The sequence below is a fragment of the Strix uralensis genome, chromosome 3 (genome assembly GCF_047716275.1).
Source record: "Strix uralensis isolate ZFMK-TIS-50842 chromosome 3, bStrUra1, whole genome shotgun sequence".
Taxonomy (NCBI): Eukaryota; Metazoa; Chordata; class Aves; order Strigiformes; family Strigidae; genus Strix; species Strix uralensis.
In genome coordinates, this window is record NC_133974.1 from 127,720,682 (window position 1) to 127,743,295 (window position 22,614).

At 44.1% G+C, this 22,614-nt stretch overlaps 1 protein-coding gene across 1 annotated transcript; it reads left to right on the forward strand.

Moving 5' to 3' along the window:
* The first annotated feature begins 989 nt into the window (after positions 1-989).
* BFSP1 (beaded filament structural protein 1) lies at positions 990-21,486 on the forward strand. Its single transcript, XM_074864910.1, has 8 exons — positions 990-1,360; positions 8,253-8,313; positions 12,359-12,454; positions 13,303-13,395; positions 14,704-14,811; positions 16,504-16,724; positions 18,121-18,206; positions 20,117-21,486. The coding sequence occupies exons 1-8, from the start codon at positions 990-992 to the stop codon at positions 21,061-21,063; spliced, it is 1,983 nt and encodes a 660-aa protein (XP_074721011.1). The 3' UTR covers positions 21,064-21,486.
* Positions 21,487-22,614: the final 1,128 nt, after the last annotated feature.

The window sequence follows — 22,614 nt, forward strand, 5'->3', positions numbered from 1 at the left end:
TCTGGAAGAAGCGGTAGTCTCATGTGCTGCCATTCCCTGAGAGGCTTTAATTTCTCTGGAAGTGAAAGGTCTCTAGTACTTTTTTCCCGGTCTTTCCCTTTACAAAATCTTTTTCTTATGATGGGAGTGAAGGGAACGAAGGAAGGAAGGAGGGATGATGGCTCCCCATGGGATAATATGGTATGTCCACCAAGTTATGAGAGGACATGGTATTTAGCTACCCCCAAGGAAACTGGCCTTCTAACAGGGCCCTGTTAAACATGGGGCTTTTAGTACCACTGCTGCTTTGGTGCCTCTCATGCGAGGTGGAAATAACCTGCAGAGAAGGCTGACATGAAGAAGCGTGAAGTGAGAACCAAACGGCCAAATCTTGTACCTGGAGCAGGAATCACATTGACTTTTATACGCCATCCCATCACCCTAAAAGATCGCAAAACTGTCAAATAACAAAAATCAAGCTGTGCCATCCACTCACATCGAAATCCTGGCTCAGCAGAAGGCCTCTGCGCACAGCCCTGGGGACAACACCATGGGACAAAGCTCTCCCCCTAGCACAGCCACGAAAGGCTTTGAGCTCAGCCTTCGAAACTGCAAAGCGCTCGTTTTGTTGTCCGTGGATAACGCTTTAATCCACCGAGCAAAAGCTGGACGTTGCTCTCTTTTATTCTGGCCATACACAATTGCAACACTCGAAAAGAAAAGCCCCCCTGCCCCCCCCCCCCTCCCCCCCCCATACCCACTGCTCCTCTGAATTGCTGACGCCTGGACGGGCAGCCCCAAGGCGGGGCCATTGGGATTTATTTAGTTCTCTGCTGCAGATGATGCCTTTAGTGCCACAAACCACCCTGGAGACAAGTCCTAATCATCTGGGGGGGTGATTATGTTCAATTCTTCCTCCCCAAACCCCCCAGAAATAATTCAGATCCAAACTGGAGAGACAGGCAGGCACGCAAGAGGGGACCCCGGCACCGCACAGCCCACCCGCAGCCATGTACAGGAGCAGCTTCCTCCGCGAGGTACGCAAGGAGAAGTACGAGCGGTCAGACGCCTACGATGAGCTGCGAGGATCCCCTGAATTCGACAGTTTGGCCCAAGCCCGGGGCCTGGAGAACCTGCAGGAGCTCAATGAGCGCTTCACCAGCTACATCAACCGGGCGCGTGTGCTGGAGCAGCGCAATGCCATCCTGCGCAAGCAGTTAGAGACCTTCCAGCGCATGGATGAGCTGGTGGGCTTGGACGAAGCCTTCGCTGGGCAGATTGAGTTCAACCGCCAGCGAATGCGGGAGCTGGCGTCCGACCGAGCCAAGCTGGAGCGGGAGGAGAAGGACTGCCAGCGCACACTCGATGAGTACCGCAACAAGTAAGGCTTGCGAACGGAGGAAGATAGGTGGTATTGTTTCCATAGTTAATCTTTGTAGTAAGGATGGATTTGGTGTCACTGGCTGCTTCTCGCGCACAGGTGATACCCTCCATCTGTTATCAGATTGTAGCCAAGGATGGCCCACAGCGAAAAGCAAGGTGCCAGAACTTGGGGACCTCCAGCTCTACATTTCATTGTCTCACTGCTACTAGACGGGAAGTTGTCCTCTGCCTTCCATGGCAGTAGGTCCTCGTCATGGCACACATCACTCGCTGTTGCTCGTTAGCTTTAGGAGGATTATGCTCTGAGCTGCAAAGAGGGAATAACCCCGTTAAAAAGCAAACAGCTTGAAGAAGGTCTTGTGTCTGGGCAGCACAAAATTACACAACCCCAAACATCCCGTGAAATCATGGGACATCTCTGAGAAACTCTTATTTACAGGCATTGTGAGGCACCTGGGCCAGCCTGTGCCAGCCACTACAGATGTGAGATGAAAAGAATTTTTTCTTGTTATGTGAAATTTGCCTAATTACCCCCCTCATCGTCCTTTCATCCCTCTATTTCCATCTCGTGCTACTAAAGCAATAGCTGTAAGAATAGGATTCCCCTAACTTCACCTCTCTTTAACCTCAGTGACACCATAAATCAAAGAACAAGAGCCTTGGGGGCTGAGGCATACAACTGCCTCCAGACACGTGTGGTCCCTTCCCTTCAGCAACAGGCAGTGTTGGCCATGTTGCTTAATTAATTACACAATGAGACTTGGTGAGTGTTGCTCACAAAAGGACTGCTCACAAGAGAGAAGGGACTTGGCTTCCTGTTACTTATGGGTCATGTTTCTCTCCTCCTAAACAACTACTTGGCTAGTTCACCCAAGAAAATTCGGCAGCTGGAGGCTGAAGAGGAGCTTTTCATCCCCTTACCCCCCAGAGGGTGAGGGGTGAACTCCATATAACATGCTTTCGCTCAGAAACACTTCTCACTGACAGCTAAGGGAAGGAGAAAAGTGAAATGTTTTCAACAAATGCAGTCTTGGTAGAAGTGCAGCCACTCCCGGGCAATGCTCACCACACTCACTAGAAACATTTTTAATAAGGCAGAAGGTGAATCATCTGGAGCACTGTCTTGCTGTTGCAAAAATGTGAGTCCCTCAAGACTTCATCCCTTGTCTCCGTCACAGACTTTTTGTCTGCCCTTGCCCAAATGACATGATTTTTCCGGCTGATCCTCTACTGATATTCCCCTCCTCTGGACTAGTAACTGTAAGACCGCTAATGTTTTCCTTTTCTGTCTCCAATCATTTTTCAACTGGAAAGAGCCAGAAAACAGATGCACAATAATTGACGTTAAGGCCATCTGTGTCTTTAGGCCATGGTCTGATGATGTATTGCCATCAGCAGTGGTACAGTCCTAATTGCACTCTCATCCTGTCCTCCCCAGCCCTGCACGCTGCTTGGCGCACACTGCCTGATCTGCTGTGCTGCCGCAGCTATTCCTGGGGCCACCCTGAGATTTGAATCAAGAAAATGAACCAGCTAAAAAAAAAAACAAAAAAAAACCAAAAAAGTCTTCAACTCAGTTCAGCGGACCACCTGGCAAACAGCCCACAGAGGCTGTGAGCTACAGCACAGCTGTAGAAATGCCAAGCCCTGATCTCCCTTTCTCATCTGACAGCAGAGAATAGCCCATCCAGGTGCACTGAGCCTTAATGCTGGAAATGGTCAGATGTCCATGGTGCCCTGACTCAGTGCCAGTGAGTAATAAGCACCTGATTACGCAGTTTTGTATTCCAATATTTATGAGCAGGAAATTCAGCTATGAGCCAAAGCTATAATTTATCTGTTGGCTCTGATACTTGTTCATACATTTTTATTACAGGTTGTCTATGAGATTTTGACTAAACTTGGTACTTAAATGTCTAGCTGCATATTAGTTAAAAATATGTGCAAACTGTATAGAAACATGCAGTGCTATGATATAGCTGGGCAAAAATGTGTTATCTCTGTCTGGAGTATTTCAGACAAACAAAGAGTCAGTGGATTGAAACACACAACTCCCTCTCTGATTTCAACAGCTTGCAAGAAAAACTGGCCAGAGAAAGAATAGAAAAAACAACAGAAAAAATCAGTTTGTCCTGGCTACCTTTTAATGGATTCCTGCATCCACCTGAGCAGTTTGTGGATTAAATGTTAGTTCCCCAGCAGCAGGATTAGTGATCTGACACAAAGATAATTTCCTTTTTATTACAGTTGCTTTATGCAGGCTGTAAATAGGTGGGGAGGAATGCAGGACATTGAAAATCCTGGGGGAGAATCACCTAGAGAAGGGGGCTGTGCTTTTTGAAAGTGAGATTTAGGACCTGTTGCAGGGGTAGTTAGAGACGACTTAGAAAACATGGATGGTGCCTTGTCATACAGTCCTGGGATGTTCACTCAGCAGCTGTAAACAAAAGTAAAAAGGAAACTTTGACTATATCCAAGCCAACAACGTTGTAATTTAAAAATTAAAGATACACAGGGCCATTACAATGGAAGGGCAGTGGCTGCTTTTTAACCAAATTCCCTCCAGTTTACATCAAGAAGTGAATTTTGGGTTTATTTTTTTTCTCTTGGGAGCTGCTGAATTTGACCTGAAGACAGACACAAAAGTTTCTTCAGAGTCAGAAAGACATTGGTTGGGTTTGGAGTTGCAGGCGTTAAAACAAGGCCAGTGCTCTGACACCGTGTACACTGCCTTCTCACCCTGTTTCTAGCTCAAAGTCATCCTGCTGGCTATGATTTCAGCTACTTAAACTTATATAAAAAGGTCTTTGAACAACATGTGGGAGGAATAATCTTCTGTGCCGTGTTAGGCCTCTTGCCATGCTACTGAAACCAGAAGCATTCCTGTGCTGAAGACCTGCTCTCCTACCTGGGTCTGTGCTCAGCCAGCAGCTGGCAGTGCCGGTTTCTGGCTTCATTTTGAAACATAAACCATCTAGTTGTGGCACACTAGGATTAATAAAATCTCTTAGAGTGGAGCATTGTGTACCAATTAATTGACAAATGTCTATGTCCTTCACTAATGCAAAGAATTTTAGCTCTTACAATCCATTCTTTTACTCACATTCACAATTTGAGAAATAGATTTATATCTATAAGTAAACCTTTTAAAGCTACATTTATATAAATAGACCTTTTAAAACTATATTTAAACACAGTAGAGCGTGGGTCTATTGCGTCTGTACAATTAAATGTGCGCGAACTATTGAAAAGTAGATCTTACATTAAAATTTATTTTAAATCCTCTGTAGTCACATTCATTGCTTTTCACATTAACATGAATAATTCAGACTCTGTACCAGTGGAGAATTCTTTCTCTTGAAGTTGCAAAAAAAGACATTGCAAGGAATTGTTTGGATACATCTCATAAAAATACTAATTATGCTAATTTTATTGAGCATCATTATTTTAACAGTGTTGCATCTGGCTGCGGGAAAGGACTGTATTTCTCTCTCCATGATATTAGGAAAGATGCTGAAACCCAGATTTTAGTGCCCTTGACTGAACAGGATTAATTAACTTCAGAAATTAAAAGTCTTGCTAATCGATTGTTTCATTTAAAATTCATTCACTGCTAAGCTTGTGGGTTTTGCATGCAATATGATTCCCCGGACGTCACTAGACATGGGAATTGGCACTGCGTTCTCCAAGCTGTGCTGTGTGGTGCTGCTCTGATGAGCTAACACCCTTTGGGGCCACTGGAGACCCAGCACCTGTGAGAGAAAACAAAAAACAAGTAGGAAAACATGATAGCTGGGGTGTGGGGAGCAGTAGGGACTTGAGCGGCCAAGCCATCTTCAAGCCCTGTTTGCAGGGGTTGTTGTCTCTGCGCTGCTGCTGCTTCTCTGGTGGTAGGAAGAGCTTTGTCGTGCTGCAGCTGCTGGTGAGGAGGTCCTGCCTGCTTTCCAACCCCTCCTCAGACTGCCAAAATCTTGCCCCGTAGCTCTCAGCTGCTCAATAGGAGCTTCTTGATAACACAGGTAGGAATCTGTTCATAAATCAGCAGAGTGCAGCCCTCACGGGGTTCATCCTAGCTTTCAGGGTATAAAACACAAGCATTATTGGCCTGTCCATCATCCTTGTAGGACCAGCATTTTGCAGTTTGTCCTCTCTTTGGCACCCACATTACTGCTGTCTCTACTGAGAAGAGTCTAGTAAAGTGCCTCAGGGAAAGTGAAAAGGAGAAAAGTAGTAGAAAAGTTTAACCTCATCTTGCAGCAAGCCAGGAGGCTTCATATATTGCTGGAAGAGTTCAGCTGGGTTCAACAGAGAGGCAGCATTTCTCTTTCTATTAAAGGCGCACGCTTGACACCAAATTGAGTATCTGGCCATTGAGCATCATGAGGATGTATTGTGACTGTTTTCTCTCTGGAGAACAGCCAGCCCTTGTACTGCAGCAGAGGCAGGGTCTGAAAAAAAAAGGGCCTTGCCCTGGCCTCATCTTTTAAGAGGCAGCACAGCCTGTCTGTCAGCTGGGGATGGGAAAAGAGATTTACAGTGCTGCTGGAGCCATGCTGCCCAGGAGGAGAAACGAGCCCAGCACTGGGTTTCCCTCCTGCACGCCCGGTGCTCTCACCAGACCAGTGCCCCGAGCTGTAGGGGGGCTCAAGGGCCTTAACAAATACCTGTAAATCTGCTAGTGCCCCAACAGAGAACTGCTAACCTAACAGAGGTGAGTGATGGGAACCTTTAAAGCTCTTATCTGCCTTTGTTTGAGCCTGCCAGCACCCTCCACTCCATTTCTTTTCCCCTGTGCAAAAACCAATTAATATTCCTTTTCTTCTAAATACTCCAAAAAAGTTTGTTTGCACCCCTAAAGCTACTTAGGTAGATATGAAGCGTTTTTTTAAAAAAATAAAGCAAATGAACCTCATGGCTCTTAAGGTCCAGAAAAGGCTGACCAGCATCCACCTAAGAAAAGCTTGACCTCTTTTCAACAGGTCCAGCTAATTACTTGAACAATGAAATCAGGTTTGAAGCAAAACAGGGCTGCAATTTGTCAGCCACTGCACTTACATAGATACATTCCAGCAGGCACAGAGGCACCATGAGATCTCTGAAGCATTTTAAGAGATCTTTAGCCCTTTTGCACTGAGCTTCTGGAGGAGATTGAACATCACTTAAAAGCAATCCTCCTTCAAAGGATAATCACACAATACTATCTCTCTCAAGGCTGCCAGGTGGATTTATGGCTGTGTGACACAGCAGGTATCTGGGTTATTTGAGAGTGCAGGAAAATGTAGCTGAATACTATAGTCATTGAAAGAATTTTTGAGTGAGGACCTAGTAACTAGACAGGTTTGAGCAGGTGGAATGACCTTAGGGCTGAGGTTTAGACCCTGACTCTATTGGATGGTTGTATATTACTAGGAGTGTAAATCCAGCCTTTATTTGTAGCTGCCTGGTCAGTTCATGAGTTACCCCATCCCTTCAGCTTTCCAAGACATGTTGAAAGAGATAAGAATAACATTGGCTGTTCATCCTTCAGGAGATAAAAAGAAAGAAGCAAGGTTGACACGACCATTATACTTGATCCCTGATCAAGTCTAGGAACTGACAAGTTCCCTGTTGACTGAAGCAAGTCCCTTAGATGCTACCAGCATATCTGGGCTGAATCAATGATTTCAGAAGACAGACAAGGGCTTATGTTCAGTTCTGAATTTTAGCCAGGGTTCATGCTTGTTTTGACGTCCATTGCTTGTACTGCAAATGAAGGACATTCACCATCAGAGTTGACTTGTCACTCACCATGAGGATTTCTCGTAGCAAGTAAGAAAGAGATATTTTTATATCTCTGTATCACTATTATTTTAGGGAAAGCAAAGTGATAAACAGGAATAGACTGTATTTATGTACTTTGGCACTGGCAGCAGATGGAGTTTGATGAGCCACTTGTTCAGTACTGATGGCAAAGTCTTATTGCCTTGTACTATAAGGTCTTTCTGGCTGTTTGGTTTGGGGTTTTTTTTAAAGGAGATAAAGCATATCTCCTATTAAACATTTTATATGTAGTTCATCTAGGGAAAGGAATAAGCAACAATAATCAACAATTAGGAAGTTTTGTACTCTGCAGATAAAAGGGTTTTCTAGAAGGTAATTCTATCTGACATACAAATACAGAGCCCTAGTTCTTAAAGAATATGTGCCACTTCCTCAAATCAAAGATAAACACTATATATATATTATTCACTCAGTACAGGAACACGCACATTATGCACTTGTGGACATTTTATAAATGCCTAAGAATAGTTGGCTAAATGTAGGCCTTACTAAGACTCACATGTGATTCTGACCATGATATATGAATTGCTATTAAAGAGGACACAAAGCTTGATCCATCGAAGCATCCTAATACAACATTATTCATACACAGTCAATATGTGAAATTGCAACCTTTGTATTTAATGCATCTGTCATGAAAATGCTTACTGAACAACATCAGGTAGAACAGAAAACCAAGTACAATGTAATTAAATGCTAATGTGCCAATGTAGCAAATGCTCACATAGTAACAACTGATGAATGACTATCACTGTAGTGCCAATCGAATATACTTTTATTGTAAATTATCTATTCTTGGGCTTTCTGTGAAAAAATGATAGCAAAAGTGTGCCATTCCATTGTCTTCTGCTACAGAAGTTGAGGACAAGAAGTTAGTCAATTCTAGAATTACTCTCAGCATCTGGGACTAAAAAAAAATTAATACTAATGCATAAATAAATCTTTGGGGGCTTTTCAAGATTAGTATTCTGCTTTAGTGTGAAGCATATATTGTGCATGATAGTGCAGATGAAAATGCAGTTTGCAGAAGGATGAACCATTGAACTCCATCTCCTTTGTTCTATTTACAGGTATAGAAATGAGCGTGAATATCAGCAGAGACTAAAAGAAACCCTTGAACGCCTTAATAAGGTAAGCCTGGAAAATGGAAAAGGAAAGGTCTTTATAATTTTTTTCCTTTGGTTTCATTTACTACATCAAGCTGCTTTGAAGAAGCAGTGGGAAGATAAAATGTCAGAGCAAGACATTTCTTGTCATTACACACTGATGAAAAGTTCTCCTTCCCCTCCATCCCCCTCCCTAAGCCTTGTGCAAATGGCTGAGCTGCAGCATGTGCCTGTGTGCTCTGTAGCACCCTGCTCTTTACAGTCCTGCTGATTTTGGTCATGTAGCACATGCCATCTGCACCCCACAGCCTCAGCTGTGCTCGGGACTTCATTATTTTTTTCAGTAAGACCAAGGACTAGGAGGACCTACTGCGTAACAGTCCTTTTAGAGCATCAGCAAATGGCTCCTGTGTTCATTTTGGGATGTGGAGTTGACATACATGGTGCTTCTTCCACGTCCAGTGTGAACGTTGCAAATTCACCCTTGCTGAAGACCTGACACATGTTTAGGTGTATTTAATAACTCTTTTTAACTCTTTTAACACTCTTTTTTTTTTTTTTTAATTTGGAAGACAATTTCTCTCTGAGAAAATTAGAGTCTACACACAGAGGTAGGAAAAGCCCATTTATTAGTCATACAGTGCAGCCAATACACAAATCTGAGAGTCCGAAATATGACTGGAGAAAGTGTGTTTGTTGCTAAATACCTTATAGAATCATAGAATCACAGAATGGTTTGGGTTGGAAGGGACCTTAAAGATCATCTAGTCCAACCCCCCTGCCATGGGCAGGGACACCTTCCACTAGCCCGTCTAACCTGGCCTTGAACCCTGCCAGGGAGGGGGCAGCCACAGCTTCTCTGGGCAACCTGCTCCAGTGCCTCACCACCCTCACAGGGAAGAATTTCTTCCCAAGATCTAATCTAAACCTACCGTCTTTCAGTTTAAAGCCATGACCCCTCGTCCTATCCCTATGCTCCCTGATAAAGAGTCCCTCCCTGTGAGGTCTCCCCGGAGCCTTTTCTTCTCCAGGCTGGACACCCCAAACTCTCTCAGCCCGTCCTCACAGGGGAGGTGCTCCAGCCCCCCGATCATCTTTGTGGCCTCCTCCAGACCCAGTTGAGCAGGTCCATGTCTTTCTTACGCTGGGGGCCCCAGAGCTGAACCTTCTTCCCTCCCTTTTTTTAAAAACAGCTACTGTATTAAGGTCTATTTAGTACTGACATCATGGCACGAGCAAATGCTGATTGTGTCCAAGTCTTGAAGTCTGGTGTGTCTCAAAGCTCCTCAGTCCCTTGCAGAATATGGTCGACCCTACCCAGGACCCCCAGCTTCCCATTAGGTTTCCAAATAAGAGAGAAGCCACAAACCCCCCTGATTTGTTTCCTTCCCAGTGAAACAAGAGGGATGTTTATATCGAGCTGCACTTTCCGGAACTAATACCATGGGAAGAGAAATGGAAATAGTAATACTAATACTACTACTGATAATGATACTAATAAGGCTCAGAGAAGAGATAGAAATTTACTGACATATTTAAGAAGTTTCCAAACCAGGTCTGTGAAACTGAGAAAGCCTGATTCATCCTCTCTTGCTACTAGCTTTCACCTGAGTGAAGAAAGTTTATTATATCTTTCTTCAGTTGTATTTTTCACAGCTTATCCTTCATCTATATTGGGAATCAATTACGGGTGGATTAAATTGAGAAGTTTTAATTTCCCCACTACAAATGACAGGAGCCGTTCTGCTTGAGCACTGTCATATCAATGATATGCTTTATATTTTTTTTTTAAAAAAAAGTGAGTTTTAGCATTTCTATCTTCAATGAGCTGCAGATATCCTGCATCAGTGCTATTTTCCTGTATGCTAGCAGGGCTCTTGGACACCCTACAAGCCCTTAAAAAATATTTGTGGAGGCCAATATTTTGTAAGGTGTAGCTGGAACTGGTGGGTCCGTCTTCAGGGTTCCTCTCAGCCAATCTGTGGCTAAAGAAAAGTGAATAGATTCAACAACCCCAGGCACATCTGACAAGATCTTGAGCCACAGGGGGTGTTTTTATTCCAGGCTGTGTCTGGGCTGCCCCTGGATGCCCCTGTTGTAGCAAGTGTTTTTATTGGGGCACCAAATGCTGGAGAGAACACAGCTGATTTTCTGTGCAGTGTCCAAGATGTAGTCTGGAACTTGCATGTGCAGATGTAAACTCATGCCTGACAGATAGAGAATCAGTTTGGAAAATCAGCAAACACTGGTTTTGGAGAGGTCTGAAGGATTTCTCTTCCATGGTAAATGAAAATGCTGTCTCAGCACATGGATCAACGTACTGGAATCAGCACCTAAAGCAGAATGGTTTTTCAGAAGTTGAGTGAAGAGCAAATACTGCAAAGTTCAGAAGAAAACGTGTAGGCACTGCACTGCTCTGATGTACAGCATCATCAGTGAAGCTGGTCTATCTGAAAGCAGGGAATAAAAGCAAAAGTATTTTTCCCCTTTGAAGGAACATTTGGAAAGCCGAATGCTGCTTTTGCCTATTACATGCAGAAATATTTGCTTATCGGTATTATCTAGGAGCCTGGGGGCTTTTTTTGGCTCCCCCTCAAACCTCCCAACATGGCCATTGTCCTGCTGATCTTCCTCTCAATGGGAAGGCAGAGGAGTGCAGAAAAGCAGCGGGCATTCCTGATGACCAGCTCTGAATGTGCTGGTCTGGATGTGTCTGAATCAGCCGCTGTCTCACAAAGCAGAGAGACCGCTGGAGAGGTCTCTGGCCGGGAGGCTCAGCTGCATAATGAGACAGCTAACATCTACACATTTTTGGAATAGCGCATGCTGTGCACGTGCAAAAATCAAAATCCCCTTCTACCAGTCATATGCTGCACCCATAGATTTCAGTGGTTTATTTGCAAGCTGTGATCCACTGACTGAGACATTTTTGCAGCTGGTAATGGCACGTAGGTAATTTTAAAGGGACACCTTTAAATCTTTTTTTCTTCTTACACTTTGAGTTAAATGCAGAAACCAAGATTTTCTGGAGGCAAACTGCAAACTGGTGGAAGAACTGGCAATTTTTGTAGACCTGCAAGGAAGATTCAGTTGACAACTTCCAAGATACTTTCTCAAAAGAGATATTTTACAGTATTAGTGATAAACCTAACCATGATAAACCTAACCAAGAAGGCATGCGTTAAGTAGAAAAATAAAGCAGTTCCCTTCACACTTACATATTTGTAAAATATATTGCCAAGATATATGGAAATTATTCTATAGTCAAGGATTTGTGTTAAATAACATAACACAGGAAAAATCTAAATTAGACCTTTTTTACAGAAATGAAGATTTCACTGGATTTAAATACTAGTGCCACTCATATCTATGTACTTTGAAATCATGATTGCTAGTCATACACCTTGTCCTCTGAATTAATTGGACATTATGAACTTTCATCCTCACAAATCCCAATGTATTAGAAACTTCTGCAGCAAGGTGGCCTTTTCTGGACTTGCTCATCTGTCATTTTTATTTCCAGAAATGGCTGCAAATTGACAAACATTTGTGATATTTGAGAACATACCAAAAGGAGTGAAAATACTTTGGACCATCCTGGGGTTTTTTTATAAGAGCTTCTTTACTGGGGATATTAAAAGGCATCAGGATACCTCAAGTCCTGTCATAAACACTAGAGAAATCAATGCCTTGGTCTGTTGATGTCATCTGTTTAAGATTCATGCACCACTGCAAGCTTTTAGCGTCAAAGACTGGTATTTCATTGCATCTATTACTTGGCTCCCAGCATTCATAAAGCATACGGTAAACATATTTTGACAGTGCCAGTGGCAAACCATATCATAAATTATATTTGTGCAGAAAAGCAGCACGTACAATGGGAGAACATGATGAATAAGGTGCCTGTTGTTTGTTGGTTTCATAATACTTTTTTTTTTCTCCCAATAGGCTTTAATTCTCCACGCAGGCTGTTACACATGTCCAGCAACTCACGTTATGGCTAAGTGGCTGCTGTGGTTTTGGTACTCCAGCCGTATGTACTGACCGTGCCATGTGTCTCTGCATTGCAGGAAGCTGATGAAGCACTGCTGTGCAACTTGGAGCTGCAGATCGAGTCCCAGTTCCTGCAGGATGACATTAATGCCACAAAGGACAGATACAAGAAGGTAACTGGCTGAATTTGCCATCTTCTTTAGCTTTCCCTCCTAGAGACGTGTGTGAAGCCTTGCCCTTCTCCATGATCTGTTCTAGCGGCAAATTAAAGGAAATTCCGTTTGTGTTTTGGTGGGTAAATATAGAACTATATATTTTCAGAGGGTGCAACAGCTGTGGTGTGGAGGTCAAGGCCAACAACTGGATGGCTGCAAGCATCCAAATTGACTCCCTCAGGGTCCAATGCCTACAGCTGTGGCAATGTCTTGAATTTGTTGACCTGTTATCATGCTTCAACCCAACATGCTTGTCAAGCTATCTTGTATTTCATGCTAAGAAGCTATTTCATGAGAGGGTGATACCCAGTTTTCTGGGCCAGAGCACTACAGTTAATCATCAGACATAAGCCTGTGGCCATATGATTAGGCTGCAGCTGACTTTAACACATACAGCCCCCTTCTCCTTCCTGGGAGAGCTGTGAGGCTTGGGATCACGCCATTGTCCCATCTTTACTGCTTTTGAAAGAAGAAGCTCACTTTCTTGGACCACATGCAAAGGTATTTGTGGTTCTCATTTTTAAAATCTCTTGTAAATCAGAAATCACAGAATTTTCAATTAAGAGTACGAGCTATATTGTCGCTCAGCCAAATGCCTGTAATGTACCCTCAGCATGATGAAACTGTTAGCACACATGCAGGTCTAAAACCACATTCCAAGACCAAACATAAACTGAACTTTTATGTGCTGAAGTAAGTAAATAAAAGAAGTAAATATCTGGGAATAAGCCCCAAAAGTGGAGCACATTGAAAGGAGCACCTTGCTACGGCATTTTCTGATGAAAATATTTTTTACTTCACCACAGAACCTTATGGAAATCCAGACCTATGTCAATGTTTTGCAACAGATCATCCAGACAACCCCTCGTGTGTCCCCTATAACCACTGGCATATGTGAGGTAAGTATTGCTGTTGGTAAAGAGATGCTGCTCTAAGTAAGAAAGAGACTGTGTTTCTTCCTAAAGTATCCCAGATCCTCTGACTCCCACTCCAAGGTTAGATGAAAATCGCAACAGCTATGAATTGAATACTCAATATGGGAGAAAAAACTAACTATAGCTTTGGAAAACTGAATTGATCAGAAGAAGATTGTGTTAGTCAGCACACTCCAGCTTATGTATTACCCCCCAAAATGGCCAGTTCCAAGGTAGTTTGTCATGGTTTAAACCCGGCTGGCAGCCAAACACCACACAGCCACTCACTCACTCTCCCCCACCCCCGTGGAATGGAAGAGAAAGGGTTGGAGGGGTAGGGAGACTTGTAGGTTGAGATGAAAACAATTTAATAATTGAAATAAAATAAAATTAAAATAATAATGATAACAATAATAGTAATAATAGAAAATACAAATGAGTAATGCACAATGTGATTGCTTGCCACCTGCTGACCGATGCCCAGCCCATTCCCAGCTAGTGATCCCAGAGAAGAGAGAATCATGAAACCACAATCCCAGAAGCCAGAGTGAGCTTCCCGATCAGCCCTTGTCCGAGCATGACGTTGTGTGATATGGAATATTCCATTGGCCAGTTTGGGTCTGTCGCTCTGGCTGTGCTCCCTCTCAGCTTCTTGTGTACCTGCGCACTAGCAGAATGTGGGAAGTTGAAAAGTCCTTGATTTCTTAGCAATAACTAAAAACATCTGTGCATGATCAACATTCTTCTCATATCAAATCCCGTACTGAATCCAAACTACAGCACTACTCTAGCTACTAAAAAGGAAAAAAAAATAATTTAGCTCTCTCCCAGCCGAAACCAGGGCATAGTTGAAGTAGTTGTGCTTTCTATCTGAGGAGGAGCTGGCAGGATATATGAGTATGTACAGAGAATGTAAATCTTGTCCTGAAGGGGTGAGATATGGTGAAAATTTTCAAATCAAATAAATTGCTCCAGACTAGATGAAAACTTGGTGATTCCCACCAGTAAGAGTGGCTATGCCAAGAACGTGTATTTGGAAGAAGATATGAACAGCTGTATCTACAGGGTCTGATTTCAGCATAAGCTGTACTTCCACAGTCCTGCCGTCTGACATCTTTTATTCTTAAAGCCATGCCACAGAGGTTTACTTGAGGTTCAATACCCATCTTTTTATTTCTTCCGTCATTTTCTGTTTGTCTTTACAGTTTATTTCCAGTAGCGGAATTTCTTTTGGCTCTTTTTTAAAAGAGTGAAATGTACTTTCTTGTACACACGTTCTTTTCTTCCAACCAGGAAAAACTGATAGCGGAGAGGAGGATCCCTGTTCTGCAGAGCCAGCTGGAGGAATACAAGAGCATCCTCTGCCAGCTCCAGGCACAGAAATACAAACTGCAGACAGAGGTACTGCCACCACTAGCCATAAACACAACCATGATGCTTATGAACTCTGCTCTTTTTAAGGTCACCAAGCTAGAGTGCAGTACAGGGGTGAGGGCAGCAGAAGATGGAGAAGCAGCTAAAGGCTGCAGTGAATAGAAACCAGACCTGGATAATTGTCAAGGGCAGGTCTACCTCCACGCAGCTGAAGGTTTCTTAGTGGATAGGGTGGAGAATGACCACCTTATGCCCCCCAAATACAGTTTCCTCCGTGCCTTGAGTTTTCCATCCAGGGTGAGGAGGGTGATATATGGGCATAAAACACTTTTTGGTGGGATTCTGGACTCCTCTGGACAGCTACAGCAGCAGCTCTTAACTTCCTGAGCATTAATTTCTTTCACCAGGGCACTCAGGGACAGTGCTACCCCCAGGTCTTTTCCTTGGTCTCTTTCTCATGTCTGATGCTCTAGTAGAAAGGACACATGCGCTCTGGAAAGGACAAGAATCAATATAATGATAAGTGAGATAATGAATCAATGTTGAAAAAAGGGGAGCAAATCAGCCTTCTGCTGGCAGACAGAGAGAGGCACTCTTTGGGGAATTAATCCTGCTGCTTTCAGAATCAAATCTTCATGTCCCATTTAGATAGAGTTTATTAATTCATTCATTCTCATGCCTTGCGATTAAAAGAGTGAATTAACTTTATTAGTGGAGGTCAGTGACATAGTTGCTTGTGACAGTGAAGGCTGGATCTTGTGTCCTTGAGCTCCTTTGCTTTCCTGTTTCTGGACCTGATAATGGTGTTTGCCAAGAGGTTATCGACCCCACCTCGTGAGCACTAAACACTAAAGGGGTCTGTGGAACCTGCTGGTCCACTCGTACACTGCAATATAACCAATCTAATGCAAGGGACTCAGCTCCTAAATTTAGGCTCTTAAAAGGTTTTTGAAAATCGTGCCTGTAACATATAGAAATAAATCAATTATTAAAGAATCCATTAGTCAGCTATTGCCCCATTAGCTTTTTGTGAGTTCATCTCTTTAAAAGCTGTTTGAAAAGGGATAAAAAAATAAAAGTGATAAAGAAACTACAATAAATAGCTGAAAATACCCGAAGAAAGTGAGAGCAGAATTACACCTTCAAATATCCCACCTGCAACGGCTGCCCCTTGTTTTTGCAAGGCACTTACCGCCACCTCCTGGTTGATGACGAGCCTTACTGCACAGCAGTTATTTTTATTGCTAAAGTAAAAAAGACAAGGAAGTGAATTCAAAAAGAAAGCTTTTTGTTTAAAAAAAAAAAAAAAAAAAAAAAAAGACCCTTCCTTAACCTTCAGTGCTTGGTCTGTGGACCACAGAGAAGGAAGAATAGGTTTTGCCTGGGCACATCTTCCCAATTAAGCACTTTTGCTCTCCTCGTAAGACACTGCTTGCTCTGCCAAGGCCATCCATGTGTGCATGGAGAAGGAGCCATCACACAGCTGTTCCCCTGGCTCATGATGGTCCTGTGGAACAGAAGCCTTGGGATAAATAAGGGGTCGGGGAGGGGGGGAGTTATTGGTTTTGAATAAACAAATACAGTGAAACTGCTGCTGCGTTTCAACAGTGCAGCCTCACACATTGTACTAAAACATGTCTTGCCTTTAATTAGCCTTGAAATATGGGGATGCTGAATGCTTCAGAGCTGCTTCTTTCACCCACCAATTTTGTTTACCAGACAACCATGCTGGAGCAAGCAATTAAAAACACCCAGGAGAGTTACGACGATGAAATTCAGCTTTACAATGAGCAGATTGAAAACCTTAGGAAGGGGATAGAGGAGGCTGAGAGGACCTTAGAGAAGTACACGACCGACTGCCGTCAACTGGTGATCTACCAGCAGTCTCTGGAGAACGAGCTGGAACGGTACAAACGTATCATCGAGAACGAGGACAGCCGGTAAGCCTGGATTTCTGGATTGTCCCAAAGGGGCCAGTGATGCCCTTTGAAAAGATGTATTTTTAAAGGCATTTGATCCACTCAAAGCTATGGCCGTTTCACACCTTTCACTGGTAGATATCCAGAGAGAGGCCTCTAAATAGATGCAAAATCTAGTCAAGTCTCTGCCAAGGAAAGGGTCAGAGTCATTTTGAGCTTCTCCTTTCCATAGAGTCTCCTTTCCATATACTATTCTGGTGTCAGTGCACAGAGGTCGGGAGCACACAGAAGCAATTTCAATGCCCTCTCCGCTGCCCAGGTGTTAGTGAAGCTTCCTGGGGCGTTACAGGCAGGTTGGTCTCGCAGGGCTCAGACAGGGCAAATGTCCTGTAAAGCAAAGCACTCTTCACAGCAAACTCATTCTTCAGGCAAGGGGGAAAAAATGGGTAGAATATAAGAAATTTGCAGGGATTTGGGTTGTGCTTTAAACTTACAGAGGAGCGCTGGCTCCCTCTAATGTCAACCATCAGCCTCACATGAGAAAAGGAGCAGGGCTTTCACAGCAGCATGGTGCTGCCTGCACAGGCAGATGCAGCAGGGTCAGAGCCCTGAGCACCCAAACCGCTGCTCTGGGTTGTGCAGAAGATGCGGGAGAAGGACACTCACTATTAGTAAATCTCACATGTGGGGAACAGGTATTTCATCAGTATTCAGCCTCTCATTTGAACACTGTGTTCTGGTTAGTAGTATCTGATCAGGGTAACTCTCAGTGCCAAAAATCATAATGTGACCTCTTGCGTATCTACACAGCATGTATATCCTCCCTGCAGGCCAAAATATTCTCTCAAATTCTGGCAGAACAGACTGGAAAGGCCACAGATATAGTAACTGGTTTGTATATAGGCCAGCCTCTCAGTTTTAATTTTTAACCCTTAATACCACTGACTCCTCAAATATTTTCCAAGGAAGACTGTTCAGTTCTCTTCTTGCCCTTCTGAAGTCAGACATATGCTGGTAACTTTATAATGGCTACCAAATTTCATATTTTACCAGCCAGCATGTACACTACTTGCTGACTTCTGGTAGGTGAGGATTAACCTGTTTGCCCATCCAAAATCTTCCTTTCAAAGTGCTGTGCTAAATTGCAAACCTGTTGCTATGGGTTTTAATTACTAGTGTACTTTACCTAATGAAGCATCCCAGTTCTCCTGCTGGTGGAAACCAGCCTAACTCCTGTGAAGGTGCTGTGGCTGTGTTGATTTTCCCCAGACAAGAAGCAGGCTTCCATCATTCTCTTTGACTCTTCACCACAGAGAAATATATTTCTTTAACCACCATGCTTCATTCTGCACAATTTCACTTGCTCTTGATGAAAATGAGGGTGAGGGATCTGACCGATGCGTGTCTTCTCCAACAGGTTAAACTCTGCTATAGCAGGAACACCAGTCACACTCTTCACGCAGATCTATAGACCTGCCCAGCCTCAAGCTTCGAGGGGAAGAGGTAAACCTGTGACGTGCCTTCTTGTGTCTGTCAAGAGCAGCATCATTGTATTTTAAGCTGTTTATCCATTTGTCTTCCATATCAACACCAGCTGTGACAGCCTGACTCCAGGCTTGCTAAGTAAATACAGTGATTTCAGCTTACCTTAGCAGGCTTTGGGACAAGCTGTCAAAGGCCAAAACCACAAGCAAAAGAGTTTCTTTGCTAATTTCTGCAATTTACTACTCAGGTCAATCAATAGAGCAAAGTCAAAAGGCACCTGAAACTATGGCAAGAGCTGGGGTTTTGTGCTGACTTGTTGTGAGTCGTTGGTCCACACTTTAGTCACGTGCAAAGAGCATCAGGGCATGTTGAGTGCTGCAGGCAGGCAGAGGATGTTTTTTTGGGCCTGTTTACGTTCCATGGCCTGATTTCCTCTGTATGATTGCTTGTTAGAATTAGGATGCTTGTAAACCTGGAAATGGCCAGGATTAAACTAGCGAGGCTGCTCTTATCAAAGAGGGGTGCTGGTTTATAGAAAGGTGCTGTAGGTACTAACATATGGGATGAGTTACAGTAGCTTAAATCCAAGGCTCACTGGGGTTTTACTAACAACAAACTGCCACGAGAATGGAGATGAACCGTCAAATGAGGGGGTTTTTTTTTTGCCTGCAGCTGTAATTTTTCTAACTGCTCTGTGAACCGTAGCAGTTTTAGATTAAATGGGTCCATAATGCCTGAGGCCAAATGCTCAGCAGCTGTAAATAACTACTGTCCTGCAAAGCATTGTTTTATACTCGCTGAGGATTCGGCCTGTCTCTAGCTAACACCTCTGCTCCCTACCTGCAAGGCGAGCAGGGCATTTCATGTGCATTACTGTACCTGTGTCATGGGACAAAACAGCTGTCTTGGGGAAAGCATATTAATATCTGTCTGTCCCTGTGTTCCCGTCATTCCCAGTACCAACCTTTGCCTCCTTTGCTCTAGCTGTTCATGCCACGGAAATCAGTAGCCTGACTGCGCTCCTGCTGCTGCTGCTGAGCTGTCATGGGGTTTGTGGCTACTGAGTGCCCAGGAGATCAGAAACCCAGCCTGTGGGCAGCGGTTCCCTTTGCGCGGGCCTAGACCTCAACGTCAGTGTTTGAGTGATGCCAAAATGTTGCTCCTCAGCGCCGCGCCACCGGCTGAGGGGCTGCTTAGCTCTGTGCCTGCCAGCCGCTCGCTGCTCCCCCGTGATGCACCTCCCTGCACCTGCCCGTACCCCAGATTGCCATGCAGGGAGATGCCTGGCTCACTGTTAGCCCCGCTGGGACACAAAGGCGAGGTGTCCCCCGGGTGAGCCCATCTTCAGGCACACTGGAAGAGCTGGTGATGACACTCACCTTTCCTGTCAGGCCACCCAGCAACCCTGCATTCAGCAGGAAAGTTTTGGGGCTCTTTTTTTCCCTCCCTAAACCCTAGCAGGAGTTGTAAAAGCCAGACAAGCTATTTCCACTAATCCTGCTGTCAGGCTGTGCCTCTAACTTTGGACACCTGGCTTCAGTTTCTGCCTTGGGAGATGAGGTTTCTTGTCTAGTTAAGAGAGCCAAACCCTGCCACGGTGATGGGGAGAAAGGTGCTGAGCCTGACTGCAGCAGTGGGCGCTGAACACTCCTGCTGAGCATTTATGCAGTACTGATAGGTGAACGTTTTGTGCAGCTGCCTCTCCTACACGCACAGTTGTCCTGTCCTCACACTGCATATCACAGTGGTGAACTCAGATGCAAAATGACTACTTGGCTGAGGGGGCCCATGCTGACAGAAGCTGTGCCCACATTTGCTGCTGCATTCAGCTCTCCACCTGCAGCAGTGAGGGTGAGAGGCAGCTCTGGCATTTGCAGCGACTGTGTTCAGCACTGTTTGTTGTTTGCTTTGTTTTGATTTTTCCCTAGATATCACCCAGGCCATGCAAGACATTGCCAGTGTAAAGCCCAGACAAAAAGCTCTGACAAAGAAAATTGCCAGGAAAAAGGAGCTGATATCTAAAGACATAACTGATGGTCTCTCACCTGAAAGAACGTACGAAAGAACTCTGGAAGGTTTTGACCAAGATCAGATGGAGTTTAGGCGTGAAGGCTCAGTCACACGTGAACCTGGGCAGGAAGGGTTAGAACTTGATGAAAAAGAAACGGGCCCAGAGGACGTACCTGATGGAGCTCAGATAAGTAAAGCCTTCGATAAATTGTGTAACATTGTGAGGGAGAAAATAAGAGTCCACAAGAAACCAGAGCCTAAACCTGAGGCCGCTCCCAAAGGGCGTTATGTGCTGGTAACAGGAGAGGAAGGCTATAAAGAACCTTGCCTCTTGGCTCCCTCCATCCCACCTGCAGGAGGGATCACAGTTTCTAACAGCAATGGGAAGGTGATGAACGGTGGTGAAGTGGAGCCCATACCGGAGCTGCCAGAACCTGCTGAACCACCAGAAAAAGAGAAAGGGGCTATCTGTGAAAGGAGGGAAGGGTTTGAACTCCTAGATAAACAGAAAGAGGAAGAGAAAGAAGTCGTGCTTGAATGGGGCAAAAAAGCAAGAGGAAAAATCGAGCAAATCACAAAGTATCCAGACATCTCTGAGCCTGAGACAGTTCCTTCCCCTGGTCTGATAACCCCAACTGAACCAGGAGTCATCCGAGAGACAGAGTATGAGCGTGAAGATAAGCAGGGCCTTTTGTTCAGGGAAGCGGGCTTGCCTGGCTCCATGAGCTACGAGAAGGTGGAGGTGGTAGAGTCCATCGAGAAGTTTTCAGACGACAGAATTCAGACGTACGAAGAAACAGCAATGATTGTGGAGACGATGATAGAGAAAACAAGCAAGAAGAAACCAGGTGACAAAGGCTCTTAAATGACACACACCCACCCCCCACACCCCCTTGATAGTCAACCTGTCTGGCATAGTTATTAAATGACTGTTTTTTTTCCTGACCGAATGATACAGTAGTGAGATTTTTGCTGTTTGGTATGGAACAGATTGATACCTTGATGGCAGTTCTGTCTGATGTAGGTTCACCTTTTTGGTGCAATGACCTTTAGACCACTCCAGGGCAACAAATAATAGGCACATCCTATGCAACTGATTTTCATGATTAGGACAAGTTGAAAGTAACTATTATTACAGAGCTGCCTGGCTTTCCACAGTATCTGGGACAAATTTGTGTATTCCTCTACTGCTCCTATAGCGGCCGTACGATTCCTTATCTCTCAGACAGCTGCAAATGTTAATTTGTGAAATCTGGTTAATTTAATAAAAGTTTTGCCTTCTACAGAAGATACCCACTGTGGGTTTTTGTTGCCTTTACTGTTGACTGATGGTCCATGCTAGTAAATGTCAACTGACTGGGTGTGCAGGAGTTTTTCCAGGGGAAGGGCTGGATACCTATTAAATAACCTATTCCAGATCTCTCTCATTTACAGTCTTTAAATAGGGGTGAGCTTGGCAGACCTTTTTTTTTTTTGGATCTAAAGACAAACTCTCTGTATTGGAAATAAGCTCTTACTGCATATCTTCTCAGAATTAAATTTGGAATTCCACCGAAGTGGGGGATAACCCTTATAAAGATACTAAAGGCATTATCTGTCCTTCAGCAACACAACTAAGGTATTTATGAATGCCAACAAGCTTTTGAGCAGACCGCAGCCAACTCAAAAGATTGTGTTTTGGTATTTTCTTGTGAAGTATTTCCTCGGACTGTAGTGTTTCACAGAGTTTAATACTGCCATGGGATCCTGTCACAGCCCAGTCACCTGTAGTCCCATGGAGCTCCTCAAGGTTGCTGGAACAACTGGTACCTTCCCATGTCCCTGTGCCTGGGGAAACAAAAAGCAAAGCCTCTTGCAGTTTCCAGAAATCTTCAACTCAGGAAAAAAAAAAGGAAAAGAATAATAAATCCTTCACCTGTGTATGTGCAAATACCAAGCACTATCTAAAATGCTGATGCATCATTTAGGCCTCAGTTTAACTTCAGGCATATGAATAATCCCACTAAAGGGAGGTACATACTGAAATGCTTTACTTGGTTAAGTGCTACACGTTCCTTCTCCCATCCCAGCCCAGTTCTCAAAGTTTTTGTTTCAGCTTTTGGCATTGTTATGCCTTTTCCTTCTGGCTGATTACTGCCATCAGCTGCCAAGAAAGGGGCTAAACACCATTTGAGCTGATGAGCCTGAGCTTCAGGACTACATTCTCACATCACCCGAGACTTTCCTTTGATTTGATGTGTTGTTTTTCTTTTCATTAGTGAATTCCAATGCAGGCGTAGCTTCTAATCTACTGTGACTATTATGGCTGGTAAAGTGGCACCTTCTTCTTTGAAACAAGGCCAGGTGACCCACATAGTCACATTTTTATTCTGGATTTTTTGTTGACCCTGTTTTATTGAAGTACTTCTGTGAGTTT